The 18135-nt window shown below is 40.1% G+C and overlaps 1 protein-coding gene across 7 annotated transcripts in view; it reads right to left on the bottom strand.

The window, feature by feature from the left end:
• Positions 1 to 17909, bottom strand: part of cdk11b (cyclin dependent kinase 11B) — a 36878-nt gene extending 18969 nt beyond the window's left edge. For 2 of the 7 annotated variants that reach the window (XM_056274722.1, XM_056274724.1), the window contains exons 1-8: positions 17891 to 17906; positions 17382 to 17520; positions 16806 to 16936; positions 15800 to 15939; positions 14361 to 14488; positions 11118 to 11262; positions 1496 to 1546; positions 281 to 420 (exon numbers count right to left, since the gene is read on the bottom strand). In XM_056274722.1, coding sequence (XP_056130697.1) covers positions 281 to 420; positions 1496 to 1546; positions 11118 to 11262; positions 14361 to 14488; positions 15800 to 15939; positions 16806 to 16916 — 715 coding nt within the window. In that variant the 5' untranslated portion in view covers positions 16917 to 16936; positions 17382 to 17520; positions 17891 to 17906. Of the gene's footprint in view, positions 1 to 280; positions 448 to 1495; positions 1547 to 11117; positions 11263 to 14360; positions 14489 to 15799; positions 15940 to 16805; positions 16937 to 17381; positions 17521 to 17890 lie in introns of all 7 variants that reach the window. The other 5 variants (XM_056274726.1, XM_056274723.1, XM_056274725.1 and 2 more) reach the window with 5 other exon arrangements.
• Between the last annotated feature and the right edge of the window lie 226 nt (positions 17910 to 18135).

Below are 18135 nucleotides of genomic sequence, written 5' to 3'. Positions count from 1 at the left end.
GGACACTCCATCTCTGCCCCACTCTCCTGCCTCTTTACCGCTACCATCCGCACAATGAGAAAACTGAGCCTTCATAATTGCCATGCACCAGAAACTGGTTACACGACCCCTCAGAGTATTCAAAACCATCTGTAAGCAATTCTAAATCACAGGCTTTGTGTAACACTACACCCAAGGCATTAAAACCCTAGAGTTGTCCCATTCAGTGGTTCCTCAAAAGGAATGACAGGGTTAACCTACCTCCCTAATATTCAAATTCAGTGCTAGCGCAAAAACTGACCTTCTCTGCGTGCCTCGCGCTCTTTACGACGCTCCTCTGCCCTCCTTTCCCTCTCCTTCAGCTCGCGCTGCTCCTTTTGCTGCTGCTCACGAATCTTGCGGTCCCGTTCACGCTGGCGCTCCAGCTGCTCCAGCCTGTCCCTGTCGTCCATATAAGACACAAGAACCCTTCGTGAGGGTAAACAATGATTCAAATAGGATTTTCCCTCAACTGCTTGCAGCCGAGGCACACCGCCTCTGCTGAATTCCCGAGTGCCTCCGTGGGACATCAGCAAAATAAGCACATTTTTATCCAATAAAACATCAAATTCATACCTAAAAACAAAACTAGAAGAGTGCACTCAGTAGAGTGCAGATCTCTGCCAGGGGCATCTCCCCTTCTCCGGTGCTCAGACTTAGTGACAAACCACCCCTTTGGGAGAAGGGAAAATACAGAGGCACTGCCTGCATATCGGCCCTTCTCCAGTGTTCAGACTTAGGCGAAAAACCAGCTGAGGAGTTAGCACTCAATTGCGGCATACAACATGTTTTTCAAAGGTTTTGAATCACCGCAACCACAAGAGGTCCTTGCTCATACAGTCATAACCGTGAACAAAAATGATTAGACTGAAAGACCCAGTAGCATGTGAGATTAGCAGCGGACAGATAGATGCACAAACGGACAGAAAAACCAGTGTTTTTCTTGCCATTATAAGGCTTTTGCGCAGCACCCAAGTCAATTGAATAGGAACTATCTAAAAAAAAGTGTTAGTATGCAGCGCTCAGACTAAAACATCTACCTAATAAAAATGTTTTGCCTGTCAGTCTGTGGATGAGCAGCCTCCTAGGTAGACCCTCACATGAATGCGATCAAGTCTAATATGAACTTGCAGTTTCCAAAAAGAAAAGGCTTGCTATGTGACAGTGACATTTTCACCTAAACCTAACTCTGTCTTTTTATTTTCATAATATAATAAAGCTGGGTAGAATGTTTACACTTGCACAACTCACAGCTACGGTTGACTCAGATCGGCCCACGACAAGAATACCACACTTCCTGTTTTGACGGCAACCTAGAGAACGTTGTTCCTTTATAACTTTGGCATTTTTTGGATTATCAAAATTCTTTTAATAACTTTTTATCATGTTGCTGCCCGATCTGAGTCAACTTTAGATGTGAGTTGCGCATGCGCGAGCGTAAATGGTAGGGTTGGGCGATATGTCAAAATTTTCCTACCGGCCATCGTCAGTCAGCCCAACAATCGGCGATTGCCCATATCCCCCATATCTAGGCGGAGATAAAAGATAAAAAAAAAAAAACACAGATGACGATCATGATTTGATTAGTTTTGTCTATACATCCCGTGTTCATGTCAATGTGTGTGTGTGTGTGTGTATGTGTGTGGGGCCTTTTTTCAGAGACATATTGATTTGCATTGCTCAGCAGGGGTAGTTTGTGTCAGCTGGAATTCCACATGGACCACTCAGCACAATAAAATCAGTGGCTATATAAAATGAAACACTGAGTTAATACAGAATGTGACCCACCAGAGGACAGTCAGCTGGTCAGCACATGCTATCCAGCCATATTTTTGTGGTTATCGACAATACAGGAATGCAAATAGGTTGAAAAACAGCGTGGGTCAAAAATTAGTTAATGGTAGATTTAAATTCTTCAAGTGGTTATCTATCATTCACCATAAAAATGAGAACAATCAACCATCAGTGGCTATTAAACAACCTTAAGAAATTGTCACAATTTTGAAAACTTAATACACAATTGGGACCTATCCAATCTAATATTAGTATAGGGTGCCGATACTGATGTATTCACTTATCGGATATCGGACCCATGTTACTGATCCATGACCGATCCAGATTCCATATTCTGATGTTTTCATATGTAATAATGCAATTTTAAGTCCATAGCCAAAACTGTATGTAAGTTCAGGTACTATGAGGTGTTTTAAGTGCGGGACGTGGAACACAAGCACTTCACTTGCCCGCATAGAAAGCGGGAAGTGGAGGATGCAGAAGCCGCTGATAAGGCAGCTGAAATGGAAGGAAGTAGGGAGGAGGTGGGGTAACGAGGCCAATGGCCACAGAGAAACAAGTGAAACCCCACAAAATGTAGACTTGGAGTCTCCTAAACTCCATAATAATTCAGAGAAGGATAAAATGGCTGTAGATGACGTAACTGTATTAGAAGGACCCAGTGTGAGTGGAGTTAGTGGCACTGCTGCATGCATAACCTCCCTGGCAGCTGCTACAGCCGACCGAGCCTGGGCAGGAGGTGCAGAGTGATGGGGAGGAGGAGGCGGCAGCAGACCAGCCTGTCACCGAGAGCCAGGAGGAGGAGGATGACGATGAAATGCCACACGTCTCCTCCGATACATGTGGAGTTGCCAGCCGCTTCTTTTCACCTGACAGTGAGAAGTTTTGCCAGGAGGACGTAGTGCATGGGAAGATCATGCTATTCCCCCCAGTTCCCCTTCCCCCCTGAACAGGCACCCCAATGGACCAGAGGAGGCACTAGTGCAGCAACCAGGACCCATATCCACATCCAGCTTAGCACTGCAGACACGGATGCCCAACCAAACTGAAGGTAATACAGGGATTCGATCTAGCGATCCGTGTTGGTAGGCAACAGAATAGACTGCCACACTACCCGGACCCCCCCGCCATGGAAGTTCTGCTAGTTTATTTGTGCTTTAGAATGTAGTAACTACAAGAAAATAATGTTTTATTTCTCTCATTTACAGCTTTGTTCTCACTATCGCCGCCCCCCCACCTCTTCATTTACTCTCTAGTGCTCTTGACCACTGCTGCTCTCTCTCTCTCTTTTTTCCCGTCTTTTATTAAAATTAGTTGGGCCATGAGCAGCTGCTGTCAAGCGGCTTTCACATGATCTGCGCAAAGCGTCGGCTTCAACGCCAGGTTGGGCGCAACCCTGTCACATGATCCGCGTTAGCGCCAGGAGCGGTGGTGGTCATTACATTCACACTGTCGAGAAGGGCATGCGATATGATGAAAATCACATATCACGATTTAGGTCATTCACATCATGATAACAATACATATCACGATATAGCACATTTTCTGCAAATTCAATTAATAGTTTATATAAAATGACCACATGGAAAGGCCTATTTCTTATTACATTTTGAATTATATACTCGACAAATAAAAGGTACTTACTCATATTTGATTATTTTTCTCCTTTCATTTAGAACCTTTGCACAATTTTTCAATTAAGCATGTAACAAAATATAAAATATCAATGGATAAAATATAAAAAGGTAAATATAAAACACTTTTCAATGATAGTTGCAAACAAAACAATATGAGCCTAAAATGTGAATATGGTCAAAATAGAAAACCCATCATATAATTCTCTTTAACAGTCGAACTGCTTGAATTGTAGCAGCAAACAAAAATAAACACAGACCTAACATAAATATTTGTATATAAAATACCAAACATAAACATGGAACACTTTCAAGTTTAAACTATAGCAGCAAAATACGGCTCACAATATGAATATATAAAATATAACAATTGAACAAAACGTTAACTTCAAGTTTGAATTATAGAATTATATGAAAACAAACGGAAAAAAAAAAGGCTAGTGGTGTTTGAGTCTGTTGTGGGGACTGGCGTGCGGCATATTTTGCAAAGTACAGTTTTCGGGTCCGTGTCAGACTTTTCATACCCAAACCAAGTCCATACGATAGAAGCAGCCCCTCTTTTAGGTACAAGCTCCTCGTTTTGTCCTGGATGGTTGGAGTTCTTCTGTTAGGAATTAACCCGTTCTGCATTACGTTTACTGTCCTACAAGTTTGTTTGTATTGCCTTCATACAAATTTCCTGCCTGCGTCCGTGCTGTGCAAAGAGCGGAAAGTCGTCCACAAAAAATATTGCCGTAAAGAGTGATTTGCGACTCAACGAAGTAAGCGATAGAGCTTAATATGAAACGATAAACGTTTTCTATCGTCACATGATATTTATCGTCATATCGCACAGCCCTACTGTCAAATGTTTAAAATGACAACATTCAAGAAAGAATAGAGTAGAGTTCAATTTCGGACAGTAGCCCCCATCAGCCAGTGGCCATAGCTAACCACATCGCCAATTAGCACAGCCATAGAAGTGAATATAGACTGGCTGATTATGAAAATGTAATTATTTAGAATTGTCAAGCCACCTGGTAGCCCCATCTGTAAACTGACATCATTCTAAGCCACATACTTTTTAGTCAGATCGGAGGATGATTTAAGCATCATGTTATATAATTCGGGACACTCCAACACATGGCACAAGTTGCGCCTCCTTTTTTTAATTTCGCAGCTATGATACCAAACTGTGCTGTGATGGGTCGCACATCACAGAGGTCAGTGTCCCAAAGGTCAAAGCTGAATATAGTTTAACTTTGAGGCACAGTGCCAGGTTGTCCCCCAGCATCTGGGCCCAGGGTGCAGAACACCCGAGGATGGCGGCAATACTAGATTTGGCAAGGACGCTTGCCACAGTAGACCTTCTGTCAGTTCAGACCAGACAGGATAGTCTTCATTGCCATTGCACATTGATGAGCTTTGGGTCCGCTGTCGGTAGGTTCTTGCCACTGCTGACTGGGAGCACTCCACAAGCCTTGTCATTTCAGAGATGCTCTGACCAAGTCATCTGCTCATAACAATTTTGCCCTTGTCAAAGTCAGTCAGGTCTCTACTCTTGCCCATTTCTCCTGCATCCAACATGTATACTATGAGAATTGATTGTTCGCTTACCATCTAATCTACCCAGATTTTGACATGGGCCCTTGTTTGGAGATGAGCAATGTTATTTGGTTCACCTGTGAGGGGTCATAATGTTTTGGCTCATCAGTGTACACACTGCATTGACAAAACTGGGAATTATAGATGTTTGGAAGAAACTACACCCATTTGAGAATGATTACACTTACTACTCAGCCCCACACTCTGTTTATACAAGAATAGGTTATTTTTTTCATGAACACAGTGGCTAGATTTAGAGCAGAAGAATGCAAGACAAGAGTAGCGGATTTACAGTCCATCCGGAAAGTATTCACACCCCTTCACTTTCCCCACATTTTGTTATGTTACAGCCTTATTCCAAAATGGATTAAATTCCTTTTTTTCTCATCAATCTACACACAATACTCCATAATGACAAAGTGAAAAGGGTTTTGTAGAAATTTTTGCAAACTTATTAAATATAAAAAACTGAAATAATGCATGTACATAAGTATTCACACCCTTTGCTATGACACTCAAAATTGAGCTCAGGTTCATCCTGTTTCCACTGATCATCCTTGAGATGTTTCTACATCTTGATTGGAGTCCACCTCTAGTAAATTCAATTGATCGGACATGATTTGGAAAGGCACACACCTGTCTACATAAGGTCCCACTGTTGACAGTGCATGACAGAGCAGAAACCAAGCCATGAAGTCAAAGGAATTGTCTGTGGACCTCCGACACAGGATTGTATCAAGGCACAGATCTGGGGAAGGGTACAAAAAAAATTCTACAGCTTTGAAGGTCCCCAAGAGCACAGTGGTCTCCATCATTCGTAAATGGAAGAAGTTTGGATCCACCAGGACTCTTCCTAGAGCGGGCTGCCCAGCCAAACTGAGCAATCGAGGGAGAAGGGCCTTGGTCAGGGAGGTGACCAAGAACCCGATGGTCACTCTGACAGAGCTCCAGCGTTCCTCTGTGGAGATGGGAGAACCTTCCAGAAGGACAACCATCTCTGCAGCACTCCACCAATCAGGCCTTTATGGTAGAGTGGCCAGACGGAAGCCTCTGCTCAGTAAAAGGCACATGACAGCCCGCTTGGAGTTTGCCAGACAGCACCTAAAGGACTCTCAGACCATGAGAAACAAGATTCTCTGGTCTGATGAAACCAAGATTGAATTCTTTGGCCTGAATGCCAAACGTCACATCTGGAGGAAACCAGGCACCTCTCATCACCTTGCTAATACCATCCCTACAGTGAAGCATGGTGGTGGCAGCATCATGCTGTGGGGATATTTTCCAGCAGCAGGAACTGGGAGACTAGTCAGGATTGAGGGAAAGATGAATGGAGCAAAGTACAGAGAGATCCTTGATGAAAACCTGCTCCAGAGCGCTCAGGACCTCAGACTGGGGTGAAGGTTTACCTTTCAACACGACAACGACCCTAAGCACACAGCCAAGACAACAAAGGAGTGGCTTCGGGACAAGTCTGTGAATGTCCTTGAGTGGCCCAGGCAGAGCCCAGACTTGAACCCCATTGAACATCTCTGGAAAGACCTGAAAATAGCTGTGCAGCGACGCTCCCCATCTAACCTTACAGAGCTCGAGAGGATCTGCAGAGAAGAATGGGAGAAATACCCCAAATATAGGTGTGCCAAGCTTGTAGCTTCATACCCAAGAAGACTTGAGGCTGTAATCGCTGCCAAGGGTGCCTTAACCAAGTACTGAGTAAAGGGTGTGAATGTATATGCAATATTTCAGTTTTTTATTTTTAATAAATTTGCAAAAATTTCTACAAAACCTTTTTCGCTTTGTCATTATGGGGTATATAGATTGATGAGAAAAAAAAGGAATTTAATCCATTTTGGAATAACGCTGTAACATAGCAAAATGTGGGGAAAGTGAAGGGGTGTGAATACTTTCCGGATGCACTGTATCAGACCATAGCTGCCTGTACCTGACATTAAACTTAAAACAGTAGGGAAAAAAATAAAACTTGGCAAATGAATGTTGGTATCTTAAACAATCCAGGATTTGTAGAGGAGATCAAAAAGGATATAAACTCATACAGAGAAGAGAATAACAATGGGGAAGTAGACTCCATCACCATCTTGGATGCTATGAAGGCAGTTACGCATGAAAAATTAATATCTCTAACAACACATCTTAAAAAAAAAACTACGTTAGAATAATGTCAGAAAAAAATGAAAGAGCTCAAAATTTACAACAGCAACATAAAGTTCAAATGACCCAGGGTTACTTCATCAAATTAAAGAAGCCAAAAAAAAAAAAAAACAGTGAATGGGATATGCAGAAATGAAGTAGAAAAGAACATTTGATTCTTGAGACAAACATACTACAACGCAGGTCCCAAAGCAATAAAACTACTAGTCAGACGAATAAGAGGGGCCATAATTAGAGTAATCTCCACGGAAGGTAAAGACAAAGAATTTTGTGTAAATTACAGACAAATATCAATACCGAATTGTGACTATAAGGCAAGGCAAGTATGTATACAACCATTATGTCCAAAAGACCTGAGACCTTCATATCAGGATTAATCAATGAGGACCAATCAGGTTTTATTAAGGGATGCCAAACACATGACAACATAAGGACACTACATATAAAACTGAAGAAACTGAAGAAGTACAAAGAAAGGGAGAAACTGCAGTGCTACTTAGATTAGACACAAAAAAAGCCTTCAACAGCATTTGCTGGACATTTTTAAGCCTCTGCCTAGAAAATTTTGGCTTTAATACAGACTCAGTAAACTGCTTCAAAACACTATCTGTCTTGACAGTGGGGTGGGGGTGGGGGGGTAAAAACAAATGGTAGTCTTGTAAATTGGTTTAAGCTGGAAAGATCTACCAGACAGGGGTGCTATCTATCGCCCACCCTCTTCACGAATTTCATTTAACCCTTGACTAAAGCAATACGACAAGATGAAGGCATTAAATCAGTGGAGGACAAAGGCAAAGAACAAAAAATTGGGTTATTTGCAGATGATGTGATGATCTAGTTAAAACAACCAAATATCAGTCTCCCTAAACTAATGAAATTGTTAGTATTTTATCATTACCTTTCAGGTCACAAACTCAATGTGGCAAAATCACAGATTATGTCCATAAATCACTCCTCATCATAAGCTATCCAACAAGCATACAATTTCAGGTGGAATGCAAAAACAATAAAATATCTAGAAGTGATTACTACAAATAATTATATGAAAGTAATTATAGGGCTCTAAATCAGGAAATTCAAAAAGATATGGAAAGGTGGTCAGCACTAGACTTAGACTTTAGTGCCAGAATAGAAATCATTAAGATTAATGAGTTAGAGAATTCTGTATCTGTTTCAATCTCTGCCAGTAGAAATTCCTCAGCCGTTTGTGGAGTGGGACAAAAAAATCTCGAGGTTCATCTCGGCGGGGTAAAATACATGACTCTTCAAGTTCAAAAGACAGGGGTGGCTCTACCAAATCTTCCAGGATATTATTATGCTGCACAGCTTTGACCTTTAGTGTATTGGTGTGATACAGTGATTCAAGATATACTACAAGATGGAAAGATACTGAACAAAGTGCAGGGGGATGCCATGTCTAAAGTATGATTGCAAATAGGGATATGTTTAAGGAAAATTAGAAAATGCTTGTCCCAATCACTAAATTCACTTTAGAAATGTGGTTAACAGTGGTCAGGAAATACAATTTTTAGAGGGAGGTTAAAGTTCTGAGCTGGATGGCTTATCACCCCAAATTTAACATTAGAACAACCAGGATTTCACTCCTACCTAAAACGAATGTGGGCAGTCAACATGACCGCTGGTTTTTAAACTCTATATTCTGTCAAGAGAGATACCCAATTGAGATTTTAATGCATTGCATGTGTTAGTGTATCTGTTAGGAAATGACTGAAACCAAAATTAACATTTTAACAACTATAATACTATTTCTAAACCATTTAAACTTCAGACATGGTCGAACTTGAATAGCAAAATTGAAAAAGTAAAACTATTACCTGAAAAATTAAACGGAAAACACATATTGCTAATCTAACAAACGTAACAAGGCTTTTAAAACATGAAATGTAAAAAAAGAACTGAAAATAAATATTAAAACAGTCCCAAACAACGACAAGAACTTAAAAACTACTAGAACAACCATTTTTCTGTCAAGATAAATAAACAATTGAGATATTAATGCATTGCATATGTTAGTATGTCTGTTCAGAAACAACTGACACCAAAATTAACATTTTAACAACATTAATACTATTTTTCAAACAATTTAAAATTGCTGCTGTCCAACGCCTGTAAATACTGCAATGCCTTGGTGGAAGTCATAGTGCGTCTGAAACGGCGTCTGTAACCAGACATGTTGGACATAATCACAAATCAAGCTTAGACTATTTCTCTGCACTGGAGGACGCTAGTGTGTTTCTAGGACAGAGCAATGAACGTCGCGAAGGAAATTATGCGACCAACACACGTCATAAATAGTGACATGACGCGCAAATTACGTGTGGTCATTTTGACCGGTCATGGTCATTTTAGGTAGATCTTATCATAACTTTTTTTTGTGCAGTTGATCTAAAACTAATTTTAATGCAAATCTATGCAATTTTAGGAGCATTCAGTGAGCAGCAGGTCTGTGTCCTTTTTTCCCCACAAAGTTATTAAACTTTGAAAATCCAAAACAGTCAAAATGACCGCCTTGGTCATTCTAGTGTTAAACAGGGACCCTTGATAACAGGTTTGAACAATGGACAACCAAGAGCATTACAGCAATAAGCACAATACTTGACAAGGGCAAAATTAAATGCATTCCCTGGGGTGTTATTATTTATTGTTCGTGTTTGTTTGCATGCTACTGTGGTTTGTGTTCACAAGATTTTCAAACACATTGCCCCTAGCGGGATTAATAAAGTTGTTTGATTGATTTCAAAAATTAAAGAATCTGACTTGGAGAACCAAGATTTGCTAGGGTATCGGCAAGGCTCTGCGTTTTTGGTTTTTACCGATTTTCACCGAAAAATACCCAGATTTTTTTAAAAGGAGCAGATCGGTTTAAACTGATTTTCACCCGGATTTTATGTTTCCACGGATCCAAAAGTTGTTCCTGTTCGTATGAGGTTATGTAACAGTGTCCTCTTGTGGCGAAATTCGGCATGCTGGATGGCTTTGAAAAATAAAAACCAAAAATGCTGAGCCTTGGGTATCGGCAGAATGACATAAAACCAGATTTCCCTCACGAACCAAACAGAGTGACCGTGACACTGTGTAATGCATACAAGAATTATACAGGTAGAGGGATATCAAGGACTAGTGATGGAGCAGAGGAATCTCCACCCCGCATATTAGAGATAAATGTAAAAAAAGAAAGCGAAATACAATTATCCAAAGACTGGCATAATATATGTAACATATAGCAAACAACCACCAGCTCCAGGATGTGGGAAGAAATTTACTTTTGTCTGTGTGCAGAGAAAAATTCAGATCACACTAATGTTGTCTGGGAATGTATGAAAATGAGAAAATACTGGGATGATGCATGGGTAGAGTTGAAAGCGATACTGAGTTATGAATTACCAAAGACATGTGCGGTGTTATATCTAGGCAACTTGACAGGGGAAAATGTACAATGTGAAGACCAATATCTGGTTAAAGTTCTGTTAGCGACCAAGAATGAAATCCCCAGGAAATGGTACAAAGAGGACCCTCCCACTGAGACACTGTCTGGACACTGTTGTGGAGACATTTGATATGGAGACTCACACATGTACTGAGAATTCAACAATCGGAATTTACTGAGAAATGGGGCAAATGGACTGCTTATGAAACCCATCATAGAGACACCACTTGAACCTCTGAAAGAAGACAGAGACATCAAGTTGTATCAATATGGTATTTCTCTGGCATGACTTTTGTTTGTTCTGTGGTTACTAAATGAAAAACAATAAAACTTAAGTGAAAAAAAAATAAGTATTTGATGTTATCAGTATTCTCATAAAAGGAATGGTCACTCATGTCATGAGATGCCAAATTTTGATTTGTGGCAATCAGAAATAGTGGCTATTGTGAGAGTCAGTGTGGGCCAGTAGTTACCTCTCTCTGCGTGAGTGGGCTCTGGCTTGTTCCCTGCGTTTCTGTCTCTCCCAGTCCCGCCGGGCTTTGTCTTCCTCCCACTGTCGTTTTCTGCGATCGCTCTCGCGCTCTTTTTCTTTATCTTTTGGTCGTGCATGTTTCCCCCCTGCCAAGTCAAGAGAACGTGTGTCCATAAAACCAAAAATACAATCCCACCCATCACTCTATTTGTTGGTAAATCTTTTTTTAAACAACATCTAGCGTATGGCTCGGCTATGTTCAGGCAATGTTCGAAATTGTGGCCAATATGTTACAGGATAGTCAGTGGTAGTGTCTATAATGTGAATTCCTAGATATTAAAGGTTCATCTGCAATTTTCTGTAGTGGTCCCCCTAATATTTGTTATTAAAGTGTACTTCGCATATCACATGACATTGTTAAGCTATGGTCGAGTTAAAAAAAAAAGAAAAAAAGACTAGGTCAACACCTAGTATACGGTGTATGGTCAATGTTCGAAACTGTGGCCAATTTGTTATTCTATCTCCCCTTCGACCAGTCGGCGGTGAGATTACACCCAAACGGGCACCGCACTAACTTCAATAAAAAGGAAATACCTTGAAGTCCGATTTTACCTTTGTCTCTCAAATTGCATAATAATTAATTACAATAACAACCTAATGACAGCATGTGATAAGGGCAATTAATTAATAATAACAGCCAATATATGAGTAATTTAGTTTTTATAGTCTAAACTGTAATTTATTTAATTTGATTATTGCACAAGCGGTCATCCCCCCGTGATAGCGATGCTTCGAATACCTTTAAATACTTGCTGTGGAAAATGCGAACCCCCCCCCAAAAAAAAAGGTATTCGGGACAGCCCTACTTACTACATTTGATTACTTTTTGATTATTTTTCTAACAAATGTTTTAAACTGGGTAATAAACTGAAAAGTCCTAAGAACAAACTCAAAACCAGGCAGTAAAACCTCACAACAGCACTCAACACTGATTACTGTCGAACTTTTATTAAAACTTCTTCACTACAACTTGAATTCAGATTAGAATGTTTTGATTTTAAAGCACAAACACCAAAACAAATACGCTTTATACCGAAAAGAATATATTCGGATATAACCCCTTTGTAATAACCAACATTTTGATTAGTAACTTATTTAATTACATATTTTTCCTCAGTAACTGTAATGATTACAATTACATTTATTTTGTAATTTAATTATGTAACGGCATCACATGTAACTAGTTACTCCCCTGTGCTGTTTAATTGACAGCACAGTTAGAGGGGGCGCATTTCATCCTGTGCGGGTGCTCTGAGAATAACACGTTTTTGTTTTTGTCTTATTTGTGCAGGTTTAGCAGCTGCAAAACCCACGCAATCCTTTTGTGAATCCGCCTGAGTGTTTTGTCAGTGATGGTTATTCGGGATGCTTTAACTGTGCGCTCTTCCTCATGCCTCCCAGCACTCGGCCGAGCAATCGCGTAACTTCAGTGACACTGCTGGTCACTTGAGCCAGTGACCCAATCGTGCAACTTGATCACTCAGTCAGTCACTCTGATGTGGTCACTCAGTCCAGTCAGTCAGGGACATTCGAGTTTGTAGGGGAGGCCCATCGGCCAGTCCAGCCAAAAAGACTATCAATGCATTTGCAAGAACAATACTTTCCACTCATATCTTGGGTTGCTTGATTTGAAAGAGAACTTAATTTAATTGTAATTATAACTATTCTAATAATCTGTTAACTCCCCCTCCTCTTTCATCTGTTTCTACCTGCGGATGTCTCTCATTTTTTTAAGACTCACTCTATTGACAGGGGAATTCACCAAGAATGAACTACAGCCGCTGACAGCACCATGAATTGTGAATCACCTGCAACCACTATCTACCCCGTCTCAAGGTCAGAGTCACAGGATATTGCACTAATGATATTACGGTCCAAACATGCCCATAAAGTTTTTCAGCTGAGTGCAATTTGCCCTTGTTTTGCATCTGATAGCAATTGTCAATGTGGCAAAGTATAAATGGTGGTATTGCGCCAAAAACACAGTAGGCAGGTTCACTGTCATCCTTCATGTCAGCAAATACAATTCAACCACTCCAAATATAAGCAAAATTAGCAGCAAGGAGGGAATATGCCTTTGTTGTAGTGGCTAAATCATTAAAAAAGCTAACATGTTTCAGCCACAGAAGGTCATCATCAGGGCTTCAAAAACAGACAAAACAGGTGTGGCCTCACCTATATATTAGCAACAGCCAATGGGAGGCAATCACATGACCCAGAGAATAACATAACAGGTGAAACAACTTAAAAATAATGAAAAAACATGATAGGATTACACACAAATATATATCATAAATTGCGGTATCCATATAGAGGTTTTACATAAGCTATGAGAAAAAGGAAAGCCTACACAGAAATATTTTTTTTACAAAAAAAAAAGTAAAGTCAATCTCAAAGACAAGTGTCTACAAGAAATAAAAGGGGGTTCAGGGAAAAATAGCAAGAATTTTTTGACCTGGCAACCTGTATCTGCGAATGATTTTGGTCACAGTTAAATCAAAAAAGTTATATTCTCCTTCAAAATATCCGTTCACGAGCACGCCTGACATGACGATGCCTTCGCCTGTCAACAATCACTGCTGCTATGATCACTGGAAAGTCTGGGCATGACACCCCTTATAAATACACTTCAGTTACCACAGACTCTCTGAAGACAATCTAACTGCGTTAAGAGTGAAAATGGGTGGAAAACCGGTGTTTGTGAATTGGACTTTTTTGCAATGAGGCTCATTTGCATAGAATGGGGTCACACTAACAACAAATATATGCATATTGCCTAATTTAAATACATGCAAATAGCACTGGAGCACCGAGACACTATTTGATTGGCAGCACAGTTGGGGGTGCATTTCACCCTTTGCGGGTACTTTGAGAAATACACGGTTTCTTTTTGTCTTATTTGTGCACGTTTAGTGCCCGCAAAAGCTGCAGCCACACATCCTTTTGTGAATTCGCCAGTGAGAGTTTTGTTAGAGTGATTGTTATTTGGGATACTTTAATTTGCACGCTTGTCCTCATGCCTCTCAGTGATGTTGTTGGACACCTGATCCAGCAAACCCAGTCATGTCACGTTTGTAGGGCTGGCCCCGCTGGCTAGTCCAGGAAAAAAAAAAAAAAAAAAGGTAAATCAAGTTTTTTTATGAGCTACAACTACACTGGAAAGAATTACAAAATAGTAACACACCTCCCTCAGCAGAGTGACTACGATGGCGTCTTTTATCTTTTCTCTTCTCCTCCTTCCTGTGGTGAGATTTGTCTTTTCTTGCTATTTGCTGGGGAGGTTTAATTGCTAGTGATTCGTCTTCGTCTCCCCTGTAATAAATGCAATGGAAATATTTAAAATTTACTCGCAGAAAACATTTTTGCTTTACCCTGATTCATGCTGTTCTCCCTTTCTAAAGGAGAAAAGTCACATTCTCAAATTTAACACATTGGGCCTCATTCATCTATCGTTCGTACGTACAATTTGTTTCTTACACACCCATGGAATTTTTTAGCTGTGAAGTTTGTCTCAGAGAGCAGTGTAGAACCTGAGTAACGCCTGAATTTAGACACCAATTGGCTAACACTGACATCTTTACTAGCCTGGGTTATTTGATAAATGAGGTAGACAATAAATGTTTGGGGGGAAGGAATTACAAATGACCATCATGCTTTGCTTCTGACTGTCAGACAATTTTGAGAGCTATAAAAATTCCATGGGTGCGTAAGAACAAATTTGTATGGATAAACGATTGATGAATGAGCTCCAAGGTCTACAATTTGGTTTTAGCTTTATTTGCTCTGTCTAATCGATCAAACTTTGTTTCTTCCAGCTTTACTTGAGATTGACAAAGCTGTAACGTGTTGTACGTTGACATGCATAACTACTGTCTGCATTTTTTATATCCAATGGCCACTAAAAACTTCAAACTCTTACAGTGTGCAATTTGACTTGAGATTAAAAATCCACAGTGCTGGGAAAGAAGTGTTAAAGAGATCAGGTTACACTTAAATAATCCAGCACAAGAACATACTGAGCTTTTGTCAGGCGTGCCATCTCATTCTTATAAGCTTACTTTGAATGGCATCAATGTTGTGTTAATGCCAACCATGTGGATTTTTTTCTCCCAAGGCTTTGTTCATTCAAGTTCCAGCAAAAACTTACCTACCCTCTCTACCAGCACAAATCATGCCCACTCACAATCTTTTGCCCCTGGGAGCAGTCACAAGTGTGACCCCAGACAATAACCTGATCCTGGGAAATACTTACAATATATTTTACCAAAACAATTCTTTCAAAGCACCTTTAACTCAATTAGTCCAAACTCTCAAAAATAGGTGGACTCAGTAGATGGCACACACTGTTTAATTAAAGCTGACAACAGTAACAGCACTAACATTTAGCACAGATAACGGCATAATAAATTAGCATTTTAAGAAAAACGTTTGGCATAGGGTATTCATTGTCAGAGAAGCAAAAACATCGTTTTGTGAAAAAATATGGGGTGAAATGATTTCATGTTCATTCCAAATTGCACATACACCTGTTATTAGCACCTTGAATTTTAACAATTCAAGTTGCCCATGACAGTGCCTGTTTGGAAATTTTTCACATTTTCAACTATTCCAACTTCTACATACCTGTCCTCTGTGGAGTCTTCCCGTGTGTATGGGGAATTACGAATTGTTATTTCCATCCTTTGATCCCGTAGTTCTCCTTCCTCCGGAGTGTCTCGTTTGGCTTCCCGATCATCCGCCTGTGGAGCAGGACATGGAATGAACTGTAGAGGACAGAAGGAGAGGAGAGAATGGCAAGTTCAAGCTTATAGTTTGCTCAACATTGCTTCACTTGGGAGGAATGACAAGCAGACACACCTAGGTCACAACTCACAAGCTTCCCTTTGGCTGGATTCGGGCAGAATCAGGCAATGCATCAAAAACATAAGGCCTCTCATTCATTTTCAATGAGGGTAGTGCAAGGGGTTCCACAAAAAAACACAGCAGCATCCGGCAAGAAAGTTGAGTCACATTCAACTTTTGCCGCAACGCAACCCGACATAACACAGCGGTGGCCAATCAATGTAAGCCGGCGATCAGACCAAAGATGTCCGCGTGGGCCATGATTGCTGTGATGACCCGTTGCAGCGATCACTGACCACAATGGGCCATGTAGTGACATGCCCATACTGCTGCAGCCAGGCACCACATTGCCTGATTCTGTGTGAATCCAGCCTTACAAGGCATTCTATGTACAAACATTTTCACAACAGTATGAAGTGCACAGCTACTAGGAAACCATTTTAATGTGTGAATGGATATAGATATTGAAGCACATTCAATATTCCAAACATTAAATATAAACTACATACAATTCAATAGAGGAAGCAATATTACTTGAGAGGATGGAGTAATGTCACACGATTTATATAAAGGGCTAGTAGAAAAAAATCTTGGTACCAGGCCACATCTTATCACTTTTTTTACAATAATTATAAATGACCTTATATTGAATGTTTTGACTACTGCACATGTGAATATCGTGACACTGTGATGTTGATTGTAAAATTATATATTCTTAAGCGCTTAGTCAAAGCCATAAACACAAAAAAATGTGTTGCATTATTTCTTGCATCAATGGCTACTTTACATTTTTCTGGCGCTTGGGCTCTATCCTTTCTTCTAATTCCCGTCTGCGTTTTTTCTCTAGTAGAATCTCATCGAGTGTTTTCACTTTCCAGGTCTCTTTTTCGTCCCCCATCAGCGCCCAATCTCCACCACCTGCAACACAGTCGATACAGCAACCCAAGTATTCATTAAGCATCACATAATCACATTTTTATTTAGATGATTAAAAGAAATGATGCTAACCCATGTGATAGCTAATGATCATCATTATTGTTGTTTGATGACAACAATGTATAGTACACGATGGTACAATGTGAAGCAAGGTAGTCAAACAAACAGAAACAACAGGTGAGCTACTGATGTGAATTCTAAGTTAAGAACGTCAGAAAGCAACAATCCCTAATTGGCGACTGATACGTTTCTACAGCACTGAGTATCAACGTTAACAGGTCGGAATGAAGGAAAACAAAGCACACACCAACCTAAGGTGAACAAAATACATAAAGTTCCAAGTTTCAGGTTGTGAATGTGGGGCTGTTAAGCGTATACTTAAAACGAGAATTATAATGAATTTTCTACGAGTAACACTGCTACTCACCGGATTCATGTTAGGTATATTTTGGGGTTCGAACTTTGTTGTTGGTTTATGAGTAAAATTCGCTGAGTTCGGGATTAAATAGCATGCGGAACCTTCCACCTCCCCTTTTTAAAGCTGTGACGTTACATCGTTTGGGCCACTTTGAGAAAAACAGATAAGACACTGATATTGTATAATAATCTAGTCAAGTGAGTTAGCAGATAGTATGGTTGTATTTTAACCTATCCTACTTACTGAGTACAAAGAAGAATTAATAAATGTGTTTTCTTTGCTGGTGTGGGTCGAATGCTGTGGTTAGCTAGCACGAGTTACTTTAGCTAGCTAACTAGCTACAGAACGTTTGTATAACGCTCAAACTAGCATGGTGCTACAAACTTAACAAAACATAGTTGGCTAACGGCAGTAAATATGTCGTTGATATAAAGATTACAGTTGTATTTTTCTCGCTCCAGTAAGAAACTGGCTTAGTTGTATGTGGAAATTTCTTTCTATGAATAATTGGGACAAACCTGAATTATGCTCCGCGGTATTGCGAACACCGGAAGTCTTAATATTTTTTCTGCTTCCGGTGCGTTCTTATTCGCTGGTTTTACTGGTGGCTACTAAACAATGTTACAGGTGTATGCTACTACCTACTGTACTGGAGTGTGAAACATCATGACTTTATCTACTACTTTTGGCTGCTCCCGTTAGTGGTCACTGTAATGACCTACTTTTCACTCTCACAGATGATAACACTGTTTCTGAATTAGCC

The sequence above is a fragment of the Lampris incognitus genome, chromosome 2 (genome assembly GCF_029633865.1).
Source record: "Lampris incognitus isolate fLamInc1 chromosome 2, fLamInc1.hap2, whole genome shotgun sequence".
NCBI classification, from domain to species: Eukaryota; Metazoa; Chordata; class Actinopteri; order Lampriformes; family Lampridae; genus Lampris; species Lampris incognitus.
Note: the sequence above shows the minus strand (reverse complement) of the source record. Positions and strands in the feature narration are given on the sequence as shown.